We start from the raw sequence: 21667 nt of genomic DNA on the forward strand, positions 1-21667 counted from the left end.
CGATGTCCACCAGGAAGATGCAGCTGAGAAATCCATGTGGGTGAGGGGTTGAGAGTGAGACCTCTATGGCACCTTTTTGAAGAAGGGTATGAATTTCGGAGGAGATAAAATCTTGCTCTTGTTGGGAAAAATACATTATTGGAGGGTGAAGGCTTTGTATCGGGAACTATAGAGCTCCAGTTTGTAAAACTGAACAGTCTCTAGAACCCAAGTGTTTGCCAAACGTGCTGGAAAAACGGAATCCTAACCCTACACTACCACTACCATGACATCCCCACTTAACATTCCCCAGGCAAGATCAGGAAAATGTGTCTGCACGTGTAGACTTCCTAAGAAGTGCACTCACGTTGTATGGATGAAGTAGCCAAAGCTACAGAGCTTGTTCTAAGATGCTCTCTCTTCTCTCTCCTTTGATCTCCTCTCCTCTTCTCCTTTCACAACTCCCAGGGCACTGTCCCTAATACTAAACACGGAAATGTATAACACGCCCACAGATCACCTCATCTTGCTGGGCATTTCTCATAGATGATTTTCCATTCGTTTTGATACTCCCAGCTCCAGGCTCGATGACCTTGATTCTGAGGCCTCCTTCAGTGAGGAAGAACACCGTCTCCCAATTATCAACATTCCAAGAATAAAAGCATCCTCTCCTCCCCGAGCCTAACTCTTAAAACAAAAGGAGTTATTCAAGCTAACAAAGACGACTTTTTCCACCTGCAACAGAAACTTGAGAACAGAACAAATTCAGCATACACATGACATTCACTAACAAGTCTAGCTGAGAGCTTCCAGGGGAAATACATTTCAGGCCTACAGAAATCGGCCAACATAAGAGTAAAGCACTTAGGCCCTTCAAATATACACACAAGTGTACATTTCATTTAGGCCTTTCTAAATCATCATGTTACATAGGCATGTCAAATGCATTTTTCATTGGAAGTAGTTTATGAAATCCTACACATTAAGCACAACTAGTCACATCTACGTGCAGTCTTTAATATGGTGCATGTTTAAACCAAAAATACTACATTACATGTGAGCAACATCGTTTAGCAATTCCAATAAATGCTAAGCGTTACATAATTCAGACTACAAATGCCACGTTGCGTCTTTGCATGGCATGAAACATTTCTATGATTTCACTTTCACCCTAGCAACCAAATGTTAACACAACAAAGGAATATATGCGGATGCAGACTACTCGTGATTATGAGGCAGCCCTACAAATTGAGGAGCACCATTGCGCTCCAACAATCCTTACGACATGGAATTATTTGGCAGTTGTCAATATATTGTATGCCATATAATGTTCTGGGCAGAATGTTATTTTCCTTTCCAAATATAGATGGAAAATAACTAGAAACAGATTATTAATGTATGTCTTATTTTATGCATACTAGATTGAGATACTAGACGGTATGTGCTTTTCACTGTCCACCTCATTCCAATCTACACCAAAATGTTTTCGAATAAAAAACATCACTTTTTGGGTTTGATTGTGTTGTAACCCTCGGAAAGGGCCCATGATTTTCCAGTGTATGTGCACTTTGAATATATCCCAAAACATAAGAGAACGTTTGTAATCTTCCCACAAATTCTTTCTTCACAGATTTCGGGAATATTTTCTTTATAAATTGTTAATTTTTTTTGCAGATTAAGTTGGAAGTATTAGGAGAATATTTTACTTTAAATCTGTTATGTGCATGTGCAGACACACTTTTCAACTCATATTTGGCTGTGTCATGGGAGTGCGGTTGGAGCGTGACATGTCATGTGCTGATGTCCTCCAAACGCTTTAAGAGTACTCTGAGCCAGATGCTCAGCCAAGGTTAAGATCTCATCCATCACACCACTAAGCGCTGCATTTCATAAAACAATAACTGCACCTCGGTGGTCAACATGCAGGACCTGGAAACATTTCCGACACAGGCTCAAAGACAATACTCTTCCTACCACACAATCACCCCGTGTAGCATGCTGCTCTCATGGACCCGTGCTTCAGTGACCAACTCAGGGATGGGAAGCGCTATACAAATACTAGAATAAAATATACAATACCATGGGCGTAGGAAGTGTGGGGGACGCGGGGGACGTATCCCCCCCAGATTTTCTAGTGGGGGGGACACGGGGGACAAGGGTGGGGGGATGAGGGGACGAAATAACTTGTCCTCTCTCTCCTATTAGTTGCTGGGCCATTGACACGTAAAAATATCTAGTGCTTTGACGTGCCAATGGCCCTGTGCTTAACCTGTGTGACGTTACCTTTTGTGTGCTGCAAAGCTCCAGGAATCAATTAACACCTCGTTCTCGCTACCCCGGCTGCCTGCAGTCTGCACTTCAGGACAAAGGGAGAGAAGTCGTTTGTTTATTGCTGTCTGCATCCTGCCCTTCCCCAGCACCGACCTGACCTTATTCACACTACCTGCGCAATTCAGTCACTCAAAGGCTACTGTTCTGCTTAAATGTTTATTTTAAGCAGTTGAAACTCACCTGACCCTGGAACATTAAAACAAATTAGAATTAGTCGTAGTATAAGCACGCATCTGGGTTACGTTGTGACAGGATATTACCACTAATCAAATGGGGCATTACAAAGTATGCAGACACCAAGTAGGTAAGTTTTGAGAAGAAGCCTTTTGCTTATTACTATGATTAATATGAAAATGGAAGAAACGGAGTGCAAAGGAATAATGTTAAATTATTTATTTGTATGCACATCTATGGGATAGGTTGTTGAGTTGGAAAAATAGTTCACTTTAAGTATCCTGATAGCAAGCAATGTGATTTTGTCCAACGGAAAAAAAGCAGAAAGTCGAAGTCCTCTCTTGTTTGAAAGTCGTCTTTTAGTTAACATTAATAAAATAGCAATTCCACAAATGTAATAATTCATAGCAATAATTTCATGACTTCAAGGGTCCGACTGAAATATAAGGATACACATCTATTTTTTGTACATACCTGCTGAGTTAAAGCATATCAGAGTGCATTGATGTGGCAAAATCAACTTTCCATATTGGTATTTCAAACTTCCTCAATAAAACTAGTCCCATTAATGACCTTCCAGAGCCCACAATAAGCTACGCACCACATCTATATGAACAGGCCAAGCCAGCATTCACTTAGTGCAAGTATTTCCAGGTGCTACCCCAGTCGTCACTGCCATGATTACATAAAACTCTCCTAGCATACATTACCTATACATGTGAGGCATCACAACATACCCAGATAGTTTTAATATCAATTTGCCAGGAACTAAAAACATGATTAAAATGTGAAAAATGTAAATTCCACATTCATAATTGTAGACAATCGAGGGATTCCAGCCTTTTGAGTAGTTGATGCGCCGGAACACCCCCCTCCTGAGCCAGAACGCCTCCTTCTGACGCAGGGCTTTACAACGTGATGCATCTCGCAGATGCATCACGTTGTAAATATCCCACACCATGGCACATCTTTTCCGCCGCCGCTGCGTCACAAAAGTGACGCAACAGCGGCGTAAAAGAGGCGCAAGGTGCTTGTAAATCTGCCCCTGAGTGTTTATATCACCTTTTTATAATATGTGGAATTTACCCTGATATTTGTTGCATGCTTTAGTGAAGGGACTGCAATAAAATACTGGGAATGTTCGCATGCATTATTGGAGGGACTGCAATATAAAGTTGTATTTTATACCTGGATAAACTTTTATACTTTTTAATATGTGGCATCTCCACTAGACTTTTTTTCATAGATAATAATAACAGCCTTTTTTGGCTGTATATGAATTCTAAAAGTAGGTTTTATAACTAAAATTAGGATTCATATTTAGTCGCTATATGTGCTTAAAACACCTAAAAGTAACAATGTAGGTTTCAAAATTGGGCTTTTTACTCAATAGCAGGCCTTTTAGTGATTCCATATAGCAGTTATATGTGTGCTTATAATACCAATAAGTAACACCTAAAACCAGTCCAAAATGTTTAACACAGTTTTGGAAATATGAGCTCATTTGATTGGTCTATTTTTCGTTCGGCGCCCATAAGGAGTAAGGAAGTTCTCGATAGGCTGTCAGCAGGCCTTGCAAGGTAAACGCAGGTGTATTTAATTTGCCGGTGCAAGCCGAGACGCCACACAGAGGTGCGGTAGCAGCATATTTCTTTGAGGAAAGGGAGGTAGGAGGCTAAGTTGGAGCGGGTGACTCTGTTTAAGGGTAATGAGACATAGATAACGAGTACGCTCGAGTACCATACGAGCGTTTAGCCAGGAGGTGCCCAGTATTACGGCAAGAAGCTTGTTGGTTCTGGCAAATACGAGGCAGTTTGCATAACTGTACGCAAACATTGGTAAAAATTACTTTTGGAGCTAGTTAGTCTCAGTGTTTTTATTTGGGGGTTAATGACATATGCAGGTAAATGAGTTGTTTAGTACCACGACGGGAAGCCTGTTGGTTCTGGAAAGTATGATGCATCTTGCACAATTATACGAAAATACTCGCAACAATTGCTGTTGGAGTGAGTATGCCCAGCAACCTCTACTCTCAGACAGGCCACCTAACTCCAGGAGTCATTTATCACCTCTTCAAAGACCCAGTCCAATCACCTCTGACAAATCAAGGCAGGGCACTAGAGGGCTGAATTGTGGCTTGCAGACAAGAAAATCTTATAACTTCTTGTCTGTACATTTTAGAATAAATTCAACAATACCACATTGTTGCATTTATCATTAACATTCTTCTGAGTCCTTTAATCTTAGTTGTATGGCTTTCCTTTCTCCAGTTAGTAATTAATAACCTCTTGCAGTGTTAATCTATGGGCCGGGGATCTGCAATGGAAAAATTAACTGGCCAATTTCTCCAATACCAGGGCCTGTATAAGGATCCGCCTTATACCTACAGGACCCCCACCCCTAGAATACATAGGAAAGACTTTAGGGGTTCTGAATATATCAAAATATTGCAGATCCTCACTTCACAGTGCTCCGAGCACAAAAGCCGTTTTTGGGAAGCACTATACTACAATGTAGGCAGTGAAATGTGCAATTTCACTAAACCCAGAGCATATAACACTAATTTTATAAGGGCCTTCCTTGTAGATACCTGATCTCTAACCCCTAGGACACCTAGGGGAACCCCTGGGGATACCTAATATTCCCCAACATTGTAGTTTATCAATTTGTAAGTGCCCTAAACTCAAAAGTCAAGATTGGGCACAATTTGCATTTTAAAAGCAGTCCTCCAACACGGGTCTGCTTTTAAACTAACCTCAGGCTACAGCAGTGCACACATGCAAGAGCAGGAAGGGGTGCTGGCCTCTAAACCACTATACCCTAATATATACTAGGGACTTAAAGGTAGTTTCAATACCCATGCCCTATTATGTAATAGGAGAGGTCATGTCAATCATGGAGGTACCCTAACCCATAGTGCACCGTAGTGTATGTTGGTGTTTTTACTGTATTTGTGTCTCTTTCAACATAGCACTAGCCCTGGGCCTGGTTAGTCAGAGGCCAGGGTCAGTCAGAGTCAGGTACCACCAGTACCAGTCAGCAAAAAGTTGGGGAGTGCCCAGGGCACAGATGGCTTTGCAACACTAGAGAAGCACAAATCCAGAATTTAAAACATAACACCATGGTTGGGGGTTCTCTTTAACAATCAGAATGGATTTCCATCCTAATGAACCCATTTTCAAACTTTAGGATAATGAAAGACAGGGTAAAAATCATAACGTTCTAATCTATACTTTGCAGTTTTCATGCAGCTCTTTGATGAAGGGTAATAGCTCACTGTTCAGTGTAGGGATTTTAACTTATAAACTGCAAATAGCAAAAGAATCTCTCCGACAAAAGCAGTAACTCACTGACCTATTTACATTATATGCATTTTGTGATCTGCGTGGTACACGATCTTTGTAGCGGGCATATTACCCAACTGTGGCTACCTTACCATGAGTCAAAACTTCCAGTACTCAGACCTCTGATCTCTCTCAATAAAGATCATTAATTACCAAAGTTATCTTCACATTTTTATTGTTGCCTGAAAATTTCTGGAGACCAGGAATGCAGCAGCAGGTACTTTTCAAGCCATAATGCACTTGCAACCATGACGCCCTCACCCGAGTCAGCATCCTTTTTTGCTTGGTGCATGAAGATGCAAGATTCATATACATTTTTTTTAACATTTGGTCTGATTACTATGTGAATGTAAACAACAATAAAGCATACATGCAAACTGTGACTACATGCCTGCTTTTCTCAATATTTCACTTCAAAACGATGCGAATGTATTTGTTTAACGGGTGGTGATTTGTATAGGGTCAATGGAAAATCCACAAGGTTGTCCCTGTCCCCCCCAGAATTTTAGTGTCTCCTACGCCCCTGTACAATACAAGCTGCATATGTGATACGAGTGCGGGCTGTAGATCTCTTAAGATCTCTGTACGTGTATAGCAACAAGCTTGATCTACAAGCACTGTGTCTGCAGCCTAGCACTGGCTCCTGGTGCCCAGATAGGGGAACATCCTTTTCAACGCGGATGTTACCCCACAGTGCTTTTACACCACGTTCTTTACAACGCAAGTCGTAACCACGACTTGCGCTGGAGGGCGCTAAAGGATAAAGAATAGTATATTTACTATTCCAACACCTTCCCTACTATCCACGGGGGCTGGTGTTAGAATAGTAAATTATACTATTTACTATCCACGTCCAAACAACGCAAGTCGTTGTAACGACTTGCGTTGTTAAAGACGCGTTGCAAAGGCACGTGTTGAAACAGTACACGTTGTACCGTCATTCATCCGCACAGATATACTGACAACCTGTGCTTCCTCTGGTCTTTCTGCACCTCCTCTGGTGCCCACTTCCCCTATACCAGTGTCCAGGCTCTCCACCCGCTCGCTCTGATTGCTGACAAAGCCCCTTATTACAAAGTTCATGTCTGCTGCTTTCTTCTGTCCGTACAGCCCCAGTGCTTAATTTGTAAAATAATAAGTCTTGGGCCCCAAACCTGTACTTAGAAGTTGCCAACAGCGCTGCAGAAGACCCTGGTGGCGCATACCAAGCCTTCGTAGCCTTGATCCCCCCTCATGCATCTTTAATCCATGACCAGACACTCCCTGCCCTTCAAACGCACTCCAGCACGTTTTTTTTTCGTTCTGGCTTTCTCCCATTGTCATTCTTTTTCCACGTTTCTTTTCCTCTTTCTCCCCCTTGTGTGTTTTTCTATCTCTTGCCCTGGGTCAAAGTCTGATGAGGAAAGATAAGTGCTGGCGCCCAGAAACAGGTGCCAGTGGGCCCCACCTGCAACCACCAGCTCAAGTTAAGCACTGCAGCCTTCTGCTCATCGCTGTTCCTTCTACCTCCAAACAGTAGTAGTTGCTCACTGCTCCTCATGGAGCTCATGCACCCGGTGCTTCCTCCAGTCCCACCCGCTGCTACCTCCTCCTCTACCTCGACTGTGTCCAGGCTCTTCGCCTGCATGTAGCATCAGCCTCCCCGCCCCTCCTTTAGGTGCTTCCCCCAAACCCGATGGCCTCCAGAACCCCCTGTTTTCCTCCACACGCGCTCCCACAGTAGCTCTAACATACTATAGCAACCGAGGCATGAATCAGTTGTCCAGTTGGCATCAGTCTTACCTTGCACATTCAACGTAATGTAGCTGAAGTAAACATCATCCACATATGTAGTTTCACAGATGTAAATTCCGTCATCCTTTATTCCAACTGGATTTATAAGGAGAACAGAGAAAGTTTCGATTCCAGGCTTCGATCCCAGGTGCTCACTGCAGTTTGTAAATGTTTTTCCATCATCAGCTTTGAATGACATAATGCAGTACATATTGTGCGTTGTTATCTTCCAGGTCCTCAGGAACAGCACGGCGCTCGGTGTAGCTGAGCAGTTAATAGCAATCTCATGGCCACTCCTTGCATTCAATATTGTGTATATTTTTACTGGAACAAAAAATGAGAACACGGAATGCAGTTAATTGTACTGGACATTATTGCAGCTAGGCGTACAGACTCAGAGATGGCTAGCTTGCATACCATTTCATGCACCAATATAGTTCACACGTATCTCACCCGTGGTGCAGCCGGTGCAATGCACCGGTACCCAAGGAGTGATGGGCCCAGTCAGACCCACATCGACAGAATTATTTGAGATGCATTTACTTTCTATTTTAAACGGCCGGCTTCGGTTCCTTTTCCAACCCTGGGGTAGAGGGAGAGATTGACAGGGGTCGACTGGGGGGCTGCCAGCCTGTAAAGCAAGGGAGGCATAGACATGGGCGGGACTGCTGCTTTCAGGATGTGAACTGCAGCTGCTTTGTAACTGGATAAGGCCTCGTGTTGCAAAGCAGCCGGCTGAGTTTATATTGTCATACGTGTTTTCAGTGTAGGTGAGGGTCCAATCATCAAAGCCCACCTGCATCACGTGCCCAGCCCAAGCTGATAACTAGAGGCACGTGCAGTACCTTAGGGCTGCTGTGCAGACAGTTAACCAACCCCACTGGCTTCCAGTCTGATCTGTGCCCATCCATCCATGCCTACTGAACGCAGCTTGGTGTACACCATAGGCTTTGCCAATGGCAGCGGGCGGACAGCATGGCATCCTGGCAGCTCCTAGTTAAGAAGGGATACCTGGGCGGTGAGGTGGGTCAGGTGGCAGCAGCTGCACTCGGTGGAGAGGGTGGGCTCGGGGCTTCAGGGGATCCAACTTCATTGTTATATTCTGAGACCAGCACGATGCCCTCGTGTTTTATTCTGTCTCCTTCGTGCAGTCGCCTCCAGAGATAGGAGCTGTCTTTTGGTGGGTGCAAGTAACTCCCGTGTAGAATACAGAGTGTCGTGTTGGGGGCCCTGGGCCCTCATGCTAGAGAATGACTGACACAGACACCATCAGCTACAGGGTACAACTCGCCCAGAGCACGTGCGCTCGGCCCCTTTTATTAGAACTGTGTCACCTGACCAGTGACATCAGTGGTGGGTGGGTGTTTAGTGTAGGGCATACAAGAAACACTAGACTGCTGACTGTGACTCTGGGTCACTACATCCCTCCCAAACTTCAGGGAAAATTGAAAACAAAAGAAAGTCCAACCTATGGGAGAGAAAAGTGTAGTTCACAAAAACCACACGACAAAGTTCCTCCTGTGGGAAAGAAAAATGTACATACAAAATAACACTGGACTCTATACTTTGAAGTGAGTCTCTTTGGTGGATTGCAGGTCGCAGATGAAAGTCCAACCTATGGGAGAGAAAAGTGTAGTTCGCAAAAACCACACAACATAGTTCCTCCTGTGGGAAAGAAAAAATGTACATACAAAATAACACTGGACTCTATACTTTGAAGTGAGTCTCTTTGGTGGATTGCAGGTCGCAGATGGTGTAGTTGCTGCATCCAGGACTCATGAGTCACTGTGGCATGGTTTGCCGTTGTTTGGCGGGTCCTATCTTCTGTCTGCGCCGCCTGGACGTTGTTCTTGGTCTTGCCTTTGCTTGGCACCACTGGTGACAGTTGGTAGTTAGATAGAAGGGTGACGTGATCCGAGTATTGTTTGTCTTCTCGGTTCTCCTCTTCAGTCCTGGTCCTTGGTGATGTCTCGGGGCAGGCTTCAAGGTATTTCTGGGCAGATGAAAGGAGTAGGTGCATACATCCCTCTCACTAGGATGCCCCTCTTCGCCGGTGTTCTTCTCTCACAAGATGTCCGGGAGGACCTCTTTGCCAGGCTTCCACTGGACTGGTGTTGTCAGTCATGTTGCTCCACCATAGCCTTCGGGCCGTGAGCGGGGCGCTCCACGATCTTCACCGTTGTGTCCTAGTTCCACCTGAAGGTTACGCTGTTGACTCTTTTCTTGCACGTGAAGCTTTCCTCTCAGTGGGTCTTGCAGACGCACCGTTGTGGATCTGTCTCTCTTGCGGGACTTGCTGCCACCAGAGCCCCTTGAGGCCTTTGCTTCTTGGGCTGCCACGGGTTGGTGTGAAAGTGGTCAGTTCCTCAGCCGGATGTGTGAGCACTCTCGCCATCCAATCTTCCGCTCAACCCCAAAGGTAGATTGTTGTCAACAGTCCAAACTTGCCCTCTTCTGCGATTGCCACATGGATGGATGGCTTGTAGGTGGATGTCTTTGACTCGTGCCGCCGGTGTTCCTGCCAGGCCTTGTTCTCTACTGCACTCCGGTGTTCTGGTGCATGTCGCCATCTTCTCCTGATGTTTGTGTGAGTTGGCTGGTCACACCTCCTCTCTTCTTGTGATCTTCTAGTGGCACCGTGGCACTCGCTTCCCTTTTTCTCCTCCTCCTTTCCTTTCACGATGTGGTCGGTCCTTTTTCTTTTCTTCAACCACCCAGGCCATCTCCGTGTGGCGTGCACTCCACACGAATCTCCCTGGTTGCGTCCTACCCTTAGGACACTCCTTCTCTTCTTCTGATGGCCAAACCAGGCATCGCACCTTTCTTCCTGTCGCTCCTTCTTTACTTCGGGTCGGTGTCATCAGACTTCTTCTGAGTCCCGTCCATGGACCTCTTCTTGATCTATTCAGTTACTATGCCTTTGATCTTCTGGCATATCTTCGCAGTCGTGATCTTCTGACTGTCAGCTTCTCCTTCTCTTTTCCGGGTGATCATCTGGTCGGTCAGCTGCTTCCTTTCTTTTCTGGGCGACCAACTGACTGGTCATCTCCTTTTCTTTCCGGGCAACCAACTGACTGGTCATCTTCTCCTTTTCTTTTGGGGTGACCAACTGACTGGTCATCTTCTCCTTTTCTTTCGGGTGACCAGACGACTGGTCCGCATCTGGCGGTGACTTTTTGGCAAGTCATCTTCGCTGTGACCCACTGACAGGTCTCCGAGGACGCGATCCCTGCGTTACTCAGTCGTGGTGGCGTGGAGTTCCTTCACTCCTTGCGCGGTCCTGCGCAATGCTGTGCTGTCCTGATGTGTGGAGTTCCTTCACTCCTTGCGCGTTCTGCGCAGTGCTGTTCGGTCCGGAGGTGTGGAGTTCCGTCACTCCTTGCGCGGTCCTGGAGTTTCCGGCGATGTCTCCTGGCGCGTCCCTGAAGGTTTTGGCGCGTTCCTGCGCTGTCTGGTGAGGCAGTGTTCTTGTTCTTCTGGCATATTCTTGCGCAGTTCTATGCTGTCCTGTGTCACTGGGCAGTGACGGTGGGCTTGTGAACACTGTAGTTTGTGTTGATGCGCAGTCCTGCGCAGATTGCGCTGCATCTTTAGTCGGGCTTCCTTTTTGCTGTGTGGTGTCCTCTGCCGTGGGCCTGTTTTGCTTTCTGCGGTCCCAGTTGCCTCTGTGCTAGTCCTGCACTCTTGGGACGTCGCTGCGTAGTGCCTCTTGTCCTCACCACTGTGTGGTGCTCTGGCACCGTTCTGGCATGTCTGGGTGCCTCACATCGTCCTGGGGCACGTTCAGTGCTTTGGCAGCCTTGGGCTTGCGCAATGCTTGCTTGTTTCTCTTAGCCTGCAGTTTGGAGACTTCGCCACTAGGTGGCAGTGTTGTACTCCTTCCTCCGCGTGTCTCTAGCGGTGTTCTCAGTCTCTGCAGGGAAAAGAGGGGGGTAACGGACGATGTGCGCTCTTCGCTCCTTTCACCCCCTCATTCATCTGCACTGCCTCTGGCCTCCATTCTGGATCTCTTTACTAGGACAGCCTGGGGCCCACACTGTCTCCTGGTGCATGCTTCTCCCAGCGGCAGGCTCTTCACGCTCTCCTGGCCACGTGGGGATCAGTGCCGCTGGCAGTCCAACCGGTGACTTCACAGAGGAGCCTCGCCTGGACGCAGGTGAGTCACAGTTGTTTTCCGCCTCATCTCCACCACGGGTAAAGCTTGGTCTGCTATGTTGCCTTGCGGGTGGGCTCCGCTTTGACTGGGCATAACTTTTCGGCGTTTTAACGCGGTTGGGCTCCGCTCCTACAGGGCTCTTCACACGCACCTTGCGTGTCGGATCATTCGGTGCTTCTCTGCGGGCTGAAGGGACGGGGTAGGCTCCCGCTGGCGATCCTTGTACCGGGCCGCTTCTCTCACCCTTCCGACGGCAGCGGGTGGGCTCCGCTGCCGTCGCTGCTTCAGCTGGTGCTCTGCTACCCCCAACGATGGCTTCTCACGTGCGGGGTGAGCTCCCGCTTTCCTACGATAGTGCCCGGCAGCCTTTCACACGCTGCGGGCCGGGTCAGGCCAGGCCGTGTCTCGCCCGGCAGGGCGTCATTTTCATGCCGGTGGGCTCCGCTTCCGCTATTTAGGCGCCTGGCAGCCCCCCTCACGCTGCGGGCGCTCTTCGGTACATTCTTTCACCCCTTCGCCGCACTCCACACACGCGGCTGGGGAGGGGCCGCTGCAGGCAGGCCGCGGGTGGGCTCCGCAAGCCTAGCTTTTATATGGGGCAGTTGCGGCCGACGCCGCGTCGCTGCAGGCAGGCCGCGGGTGGGCTCCACGAGTCCTGCTTAATTACGGGCGATGCTGGCGCCGCTTACCACTGCTGGGGCACGGTCAATGTTCGTAGCGGGTGGGCTCTGCTATCGGTGCTGGTCACGGCATGGTCCTACCTTCGGCCGGCGGGCCTTTGCACTTCGCGGGTGGGCTCCGCTTCGGTCACCACACGGTGGGGCCTCATTGGCGGCCGACGCGGGTGGGCTCCGGTCGGTCCGCTCCTTCCTGGGCACTTTGGGCCACGCCTTCACGTGGCGCTTGGTTGCGGCTGGCACAGGTGGGCTCTGGTCGGTCCGCTATACTGTCTCCTCACGCCGGGAGGCTCACGCTGGGCATGGAGGTGCGGGTGGACCCCCGGTCACCTCCTTATGGATCTTCAGGCCCGGGGCACAGCACACGCCCCTCGGGCCTCTCGGCGGCTGGCGCCGCTTCCCCGGAGGGGTGCCTTACACATGGGCACTTCCCTTCTTCTTTCCGGGGTTTTCCTTTTTCTTCTGCGGCACGCGTGGCTAGCGTCCGCCCGCCTCGTCGCCAATGTTGTGTTGGGGGCCCTGGGCCCTCATGCTAGAGAATGACTGACACAGACACCATCAGCTACAGGGTACAACTGGCCCAGAGCACGTGCGCTCGGCCCCTTTTATTAGAACTGTGTCACCTGACCAGTGACATCAGTGGTGGGTGGGTGTTTAGTGTAGGGCATTCAAGAAACACTAGACTGCTGACTGTGACTCTGGGTCACTACACAGAGATGGGGGGCTGTGGCATGGGGGAGCAGCATAGTATTCTATTTTATTCACAGACCTCCTCCTAGTTTTTTGCTTGTTCGATGTATGCCCATACATGTGCTGGAACCTGGCCTATGCTGTGCTCCTTATTTGGTTCCTGGGTTGATAACCATCCCCACATTGACATTCTTAGAATTGCATGGGGGTGTACAGCCAGTATAGGGGAAGTGCTTAAATGATAAACAAATAGGTTTCAGGGCCCAAAGTTTTGCTCAGATGCCTGCGACTGACACTATCGAAAGGGAGGGTGCTAAATACCCAGGCAGCGGTGTGTTGGTTCTACCTCTGGCCTCTTTCATCTATCACCAGACAATCCCTGCACCTTTATCTCACTCTTGTAGGAGCTTTTTTCTCCCTTTGTCACTGGTGTTCTTGTCTTGTCTTCCTCATTCTTTCCCTCTTTTGTTTTTTTTTCTCTCATGCTCTGGATCAAAGCCTGTGGTACATGTGAGGCCCAACTGCAACCACCAGCTAAAACTAAGCACTGTGGGGCTGTTAAAAGTGGGGTTACTGGCAGAGAGGCAGGAACCACTATCTCTGTCAGGGTGAACCAGAAGCAAACCCCAAAATTAACGTGTGCTTAACCCTCTGATACCTTGGCACAACGTATCACATAGAGGCTTATGTGTAAAGTATTTCTGCAACACTTCAAACAGTAATAAAGTGAAAATACAACATAAGAAAAACTCCACTCCAATTTAGAATGGCAGGGTGAAATGTAATCAATTATTTAAGAACAAATGATACACATCCAACCTGAAGGACCAGCGATATGACATTTTAAAGATTTAAGTGAAAATAGTGCCAAAAAACACAAAGCGCCAACTGTGGCTATCTGGTCGTGCCTGACCGGCACAAAGTCACAACTTCAGGTCGACCGCGATGGAGCATGGGCCAGATAAAGGGACCAAATTAGGCCCACTAACACAAGAGTACCTTAAATTCTGATTGTGGAGAATTGCGAGATCCCACGTCGAGGATGTGTTGCACAGCAGAGGCAATGCGAGGTCCTGGTATGGAGATGTGTCGGGCAGCAGCGATTTAGGAAGCTGCGAGGCTGCATCATAGTCAAGGATGCCATCGATGAGGGGCTTGTACTAAAGATGTGTCACGCTATGGCCAGATCCAAAGAAGTTGCAGGGCTTTTGATGCGGAGTGTGATGCACCAATATCTAGGATACGGTCATCAAGGGGTTTACAATGTGTAGGCCTGTATTGAGGCTACATTGTAGGGCAGCCGTTCTGATGAGACTGAGAGCTGCAATGTGAAGTTCTGTGTCGGACTTGAGTTGAGCAGCAGTTACTATGCAATGTGAGGTGGTGTGTCACACTGCTTTTGGACTGGGGTGGCAACACTTGGGAGGGTAGGACTCACAGCAGAGAGAGTCCAGGTGCAGGGTTCAAGAGGGTTGGAGCCTTTTGTCTCTGAGGCTCTGGTCAGGGGACCAGACAACTAGCCCTTGGAGTCACTCTGGTGGTCCTGGATTCAAGATGCAGGTCCAGTCCTTTCACTCAGGCAGCAGGGCAGCAGGACAACAGAGTAGCAGTCCTTCTTGCAGAGCAGCACAGCAGTCCTTCTGAGTCTTACAAAGGTCTACAGGTGCACTGACAAATTGGGTCTGAGGTCCAAAATTTATACCTGGTGTCTACTGTGAAGCAGGCAAAGTTTCTGGAGAGTTCCACCCATAGAGGTGCTTGAAATTTCCTACCTCACTGCCCTGACCCCAGATTGTCTGGGTGTCAAACCGTTTGTCAGTGTACCCTTTGAAAGTGTGCTCAGATAGAGCTTTTCTGAAGTGCAAGGGCCCGATTCACAGAACTAACTTAAGACAAAATCCTAAACTTACTACCATTTTGGAATTCACAGAAGACACTTACTCATTTCGGTATTCACAGAAGTTAGGAGTCCTAACTTTAGGACTCCTAAATGCCTTCTGTAAATAACGAAAGTCTTAAAATTAGGATTTTTCTCAGTTTAGTAGTATTAAAGTTAGGACTCCTAACTTTAGGACTCCTAAATGCCTTCTGTGAATACCAAAAGTCTTAAAATTAGGACTTTTCTCAATTTAGTAGTAGTAAAGTTAGGGCTCCTAACTTTAGAACTCCTAAATGCCTTCTGTGAATACCGAAAGTTTTAAAATTAGGATTTTTCTCAGTTTAGTAGTAGTAAAGTTGAGAATAATCCTAATTTTAAGACTTTCGGAATTCACAGAAGGCATTTAGGAGTCCTAAAGTTAGGAGTCCTAACTTCACTACTACTAAATTGAGAAAAATCCTAATTTTAAGACTTTCGGTATTCACAGAAGGCATTTAGGAGTCCTAAAGTTAGGAGTCATCACTTTACTACTACTAAATTGAGAAAAATCCTAATGTTAAGACTTTCGGTATTCACAGAAGGCTTTTGGAGTCCTAAAGTTAGGAGTCCTAACTTTATTACTACTAAATTGAAAAGTTAGGAGTCCTAACTTTACTACTACTAAATTAAGAAAAATCCTAATTTTAAGACTTTCGGTATTCACAGAAGGCCTTTAGGAGTCCTAAAGTTTGAGGTTCTGTGATTCTCGGACCGGACTCCATTTTGTCTGAGTTGTTCGTGACGCCATTTTGTGTTGCCCTCACGTAGGCCCATGGAGGTAACCGAACGAACAAAGTTACATGGGCTTCGTTGTTCATGCACTCATTAACTAGGCCTTTTCTGACTTGTGAGTGAACTGTAGGACGCTGACCCCGTCACCTGAAACTGACCCTTTTGCGAAGCCAATTTCTCTGGCTGATCGTTGTCTGAGATTGCTGTTAGAAATGGGATCCCCGGCTGGCCAGGGCTTGCGCCAAAGTCAGTCAGAGACCACCACTCCTAAGTCAGGGCAAGGGAGTTACACGCCAAGATAACCCCTACTCACCCTCTAGGTAACGTGGCGCGAGCAGCAAGGCTAAACTTGGAGGCGATATGAGTTAAGTATTTGCGCACGCACCCCAGCAACAACACCCAAGGCCCACCACAAAGGAAACTCCACACAAGGTTATATATAAAAAATAGCCTTTGTATTACACCAAAACACATTAGATAAAACACACACTTTACAATGTGCCAGGGGCACGGGCAGAATTTACAGGGGATATTTACAAGACAGGGCCACCTGGACCACTGTCAGGAACCAGCACTTTTAGAAGTAACACTTTTTAGAAATAGCACTTAGAATGTAAATCACTGTAGCACAAAATATAAAAATAGAGCACACAACCAGCAATCACTGGTTACCAGGACCTCACTAGCACCACCTGTACTAGGGAGAAAACAACCACCTACATATCACACTACCTGTAGGGGTGTAAGAACATAACACATGATGCAATGCATAACATTCATTCAGAGGTGTAAGGAGGGAAAACACATGATGCATCGTAATACATTCAGAGGTGTAAGAACACAATTGCGCCAAATCCACATTAGCCACCACCTGTGGCAGTCCCTGTGTCCCAATGTCAGGGCCTAAACGTGGCAGTTGCCCACAAAGTGCTGGGCAACTGGGTAGCACAATGATGGGGCCAACACGATGGGGGAGCCTCACAGGCTCTGCAGAATGACTGTCCCCTTGGAGCCTCGTTGGGCTCTGAATAAACAAATGGCCCCTGAGCCTCTCTGGGCTCTCAGTCAATAAAAATGCCCCATTGAGCCTTTCAGGCTCAAACACAAACTGCGGGCAAATCGGCGGAGTCCCCCTCCTGGGGACTCAAACTGACAATGGCCCCGGATGGAGATATGCCCCCGCTCGTTGGAGCCTCTCTGGGCCCTTGAAGCAAGTAGCCCCTGAAGCCCTCTGGGACTTCACAACAACTGCCCTGGCGATGGAGGGGAGGGGCGGGCACCGACAACGTGCCCCGACGCCCTCCTCTTCCCAAATGGACACAGAGCCCCACTCACCGGACTCAGGACACTGCAGCTCTCTTCTCGGTCGGGTCTCTTGCTCCTCGCGCCCTCTCTCCGTAGAGGCAGGCAGGCAGGCAGCCGGACTTCTCCCTCTCGTCTTCTGGGGGAGTGCACCGGGGCGCAGGGTAGGCTCCTGCCTGCCCCGGTGCTCACAACAGCCGCTACTCCTCTTGCGTGGGAGGCGGGGTAGGCTCCCGCCCTCCCACTTCCGGTTCCGGTTGTCCCGGAGGCCCGCCCCCGGCTTGCCTGACTTCCTGATCGGGCGCTGGGCGGCGGCAGAAGCGATTTGCGGGCAAATGCCGGGTGGGCACCGGCTCTGGGGGATAAAGCGCTTCCAAGCGCAAAAAGGGGAATTAACACAGCGCTCCCAGCGCTATAATCAAAACTAAAGTGCTCCTCCAATCACGGCGCCGATCGCCCGGCGAGCCTCCTGCAGCCACAGCCAATGGCAGCGCGGATCCCGGGTGACGCCAGCAGCTGCTCCTCTGCTTCTCCCCGGCCCTGGGCTGCGGCAGTGATTACGGGGACGAAATCGAGGTGGGCACTCGAACTAAGTCACTTAAAAGGTGAATCTGCGGCGTGGGCAGCCGCCAGCGAGACAATAAAGCGCTCCCAAGCGCTTCTCAGGAAAATGAAGCGCTAGCACAAAGTCCAGCAAAGGTCCTTTCAAGGGGAAGGGGGGCAAGGCTGGGCCCAGAGCCAGCACACTGGGTCTCCAGGCAGGGAGACACCCCAAGTGGCGGTCCTCTGGCCCAGCAGCAGCAACAGCAGCCCCCTCAGGATCCTGGAACAAGAACAACTTCTGTGGGGACACAGCCCCATTTTTATACACCTAAATCCTTTGTTTGGAGGTGCAGGGTGGGGGAGAAACCAGTCGCAGCTGGTTCTTGAGTACCCTTGATGGCCCAACCACCCCTTTCTTTCACTGGCAGGGCTAGGGTCATCAGTCACACCACAGGGGGGCGGAGCCAGCATTGTGTGGGGAAAACCCAGCCCATCCAGGACACAGGTACACTCCTCCCACACATCACTCATGCTAATCTCACACTCACCACCGGACAGACCCACACAGCCTTCCTGGAGCCAGGCTCACCAGCCAGCTCCAGCCAATCACACGCCAGGCATATTTTATACTAATATGCCAAGTCCACTTGAAGGCTAGGGGGCGCACAGCGGAATGGCTGGGTGATTGCTCAGCTCCGCCGGACGACTTGCAAAACCGTGTCTATAACCATCTATCTTCCCCCAAGATCGCCGAACAACGAAGATTCAGGGATGTGAGGACCTCTAACCTTGAATGTGCAGAGCGACGGTGCCTACACAGCGAGCCATTGATGTAAACCAGTAACATCTTACGAAATTACCGGCGCAAGTGGACAAGATGGCGGCCGGCGCCGCGAGCGTCTACTAAACAACGAGATGCTGCGACCCCCTCGCCACCTATGGCTGGCCCAACACCGATCAGCAGGTACTAACCATGTGTACACTGGATCACTACATGTGCAATTGTTGGGTGACCAGGGGACGACACGTGAAAATCCTGAGTGGCCCCTTTAAGAAATCCTACCCAGCGCTGCACAAAATGGCGGCGCCCACCGGCATAGCGCGACTTGTTGTCTGACCCGGGGACGTGCAGCATCAGCACTGGACCTAATGGAAAGGGCACTGTGGACTGGTGCGATTCCCGGCATAACCAGCTTTTTGGCACAGGAGCAGGAGTAACGTCCGAAGCTCGGAGGAGAACTGAGGCATGGGACTTATGCACTCTCGACCAATGGAACACGGGATACGCTGTACGCTGGTGTGAAGGTACGGAGTGCATTCATTAGCATCTGCCTCCCATTGTAAACTGTGCGAACCCCTGAATCCGGAAGTTTAAATCTTGGAGGCTGCCGCCTGAAATTCGGTAAAAATTGCCGGTGATTGCCTACAGCTGAGGAGGCATTGAATTGAGGTGCAGAGATCCGGGCGGATGCTTGGATCATATGACGATACAACTTGGGCAACGTGAAGCAGATTAATGAATGGGCTAAGCACAGCATAGTGGAGCATAAACCGGAGCAGGGAGGATACTCACGACGCGAAACAGACCACTGGCAAGGACACCTCACAGTCCTGAGGTCATTACGCAATTAAAGGCGAATACACTCAGGGTTGCTGTGTGAACAGAACCGCTGCAGCAGAAAGACCTGCATGTTGGCGGCCAAGTGAACGTTTAATATACACAATTCAGAGCAGTGCGGAGGGTTGAGCTGCATTACCAGAACTGATCAGGGCAGATACCCAACTCTGAAGAACCATACAAACACACAACCAGACAGGCTCCCTGAAGGATCCTGATAGACAGGGGGACGAGGGACAGCAACGGTGGACTGTGAAGACTGCTGTGCGGTGGGGCCCCCTGGATTCGCCGCTCAAGGTGCAATTGTGAAATCAACGACCAGGACCACCAGATCCGCGCGACAACTGGCGATCAAGGGCCCTCCTGAAACATCCAGAATGGGAAAACCGGATAAGCAACAACAGAAAATCTCCTTCGAGAACAAGAAAACGCCAAAAAGCACAGAACACGCGCCTGAAGGGGACGGGGCGCCAACTATGGAACCTACATCCAACATGGAGAAGATACTGCTGTCTATACAGGCAAATGTACAAGATATCAACGGTAAACTGGACAACCTGACATGCAGAATGGACGGAATGACAGACAAGCTGGAGAAACATGGCGAAAGACTAGATACTGCCGAATCCAGACTCTCCACAGTGGAGGAGGAATCGCACGCCACGACTAGCAAATGTACAGGTACGGAGCGCGCCTTGGAGGTGATTAAAGCAAGGGAGGAAGATTTGGAAGCGCGCTCCAGACGCAATAATGTACGCATCACGGGCCTGCCAGAGTCCACAAATACGGGCAAAATGGAGGTCTACATAGAGCAGCTATGCAGAGACATCTTTGGTGCAGAGGCGCTGTCTCACATTTTCATAGTCGAGAGAGCCCACAGATCCTTAGCACCCAAACCAAAACCGGGAGCCACGCCGAGACCAATTGTGGCAAGAATACTCAACCACCGTGACAGAGACACCATCCCTTAACGGGGGGGCATGGAGAGGCGAGTAGGTACCAAGAACTTTGTAACCAACTGAACTAATATGGCAGTGTGGTTTTTACCTTCCCTCCACCCCGTGAAGTCTAAAAGATCCTAAATAGGAGTCTTTTTGCTTTTCAGCTCAACCATTGTTGTTTCTGAGCTTTTTCACTCTGACCTATTTTGTCAGTTGTGCACAGGAAAATAGGGACCGGCAGGGCGTTAGTGTGTCCTGACCACCCATTTTCCTTTTTGGTCCTGACGAAAACCCGGCACTTTTCCATCAAACGGGTTGAAACATGTAGACCTCACACATAAGAGATACACACGGTCATAACACCTAAACGTATCCACACACTTACTTTTAATATTGTCCAGTTCTTGTAAATAAACTTTCTACACAAATATACCAGGACAATTTTTAACATTTTTTTCACTTCACACACAAAATACCCGCTCCACTGTAGTCCAGGTGTCGCAGCACACCCTGATGGCACTCGGCTGTCAGGGTGGACCCCGATGATGAAGCATGTCACCGACTAGGTCGGTGAGTGAGGGGTTTCTTAAAAAGGAAGGACTCTCTTCTTTTTCTTCTCATTCATTCCATTCAGACCGCTTTATCTAAGCTTCTTCTGATGGTGCTCCTCTCTTGTTTTGTTTATTATTGATACCTAGGGGATCAGGAGTACCCTCCGTTCACCTTTGTGAATAAAATTCCCTCACTCTCTCCTTTGGTTTATTGTGTCACTCATATACACCAAACCGAGTGCCAGGGTGCGCATCAATGGTTATGTATCAGACTCATTCCATATTCGACGTGGCACCAGGCAGGGATGCCCGCTCTCACCCCTGATATTCGCGCTGGCACTTGAACCACTAACCTGTGTAATACGTCAAAACTACAAAGAATCGGCGCTTCAGTTCCCATCCAGGCCATTACATATCTCACTATACGCCGATGATATGCTGCTATATGTCCGCGACCCCAACACACATTTAAATCCAATATTGCGTGAATATATCAAGTTCGGTGGACACTCAGGTCTGGCCATAAACTGGTCCAAATCTTCCATTATACCCCTGACTGATACGACAACCCCCGACAACACTGAATATCCTCTGGAGTGGCAGTCAGACCCTGTGAGGTATCTAGGAGTGTTATACCATAGAGACCCCGAAGTGGTTATCAGATCTAACTATGGTACGGTAATATCCAAATTGGAAGATAAGATAACACGCTGGATACAACTGCCCCTATCATTAGCGGATCGTGTAGCGATTGTGAAGATGAACATACTACCTAAACTATTGTACCTCTTTAACAACATCCTCATTGAACCACCAGCGGAAGTCTTCCGCCATATAAAATCGCTTGTACTGAAATTGATATGGGCTGGGAAACAGGCACGCGTCGACCTTCAGACACTAACACTTCCGTATATCAGGGGGGGTTTCGGACTTCCCAC

At 48.5% G+C, this 21667-nt stretch overlaps 1 protein-coding gene across 1 annotated transcript in view; it reads right to left on the minus strand.

Moving 5' to 3' along the window:
* The window catches only part of LOC147698893 (cell surface glycoprotein CD200 receptor 2-like), a 242770-nt gene that overhangs the window by 120131 nt on the left and 100972 nt on the right, over nt 1-21667 (minus strand). Inside the window, exon 2 of the mRNA XM_086935509.1 lies at nt 7611-7925. Coding sequence (XP_086791635.1) covers nt 7611-7925 — 315 coding nt within the window. The remainder of the gene's footprint in view (nt 1-7610; nt 7926-21667) is intronic.

Source organism: Lissotriton vulgaris, chromosome 8, assembly GCF_964263255.1.
Source record: "Lissotriton vulgaris chromosome 8, aLisVul1.2, whole genome shotgun sequence".
NCBI classification, from domain to species: Eukaryota; Metazoa; Chordata; class Amphibia; order Caudata; family Salamandridae; genus Lissotriton; species Lissotriton vulgaris.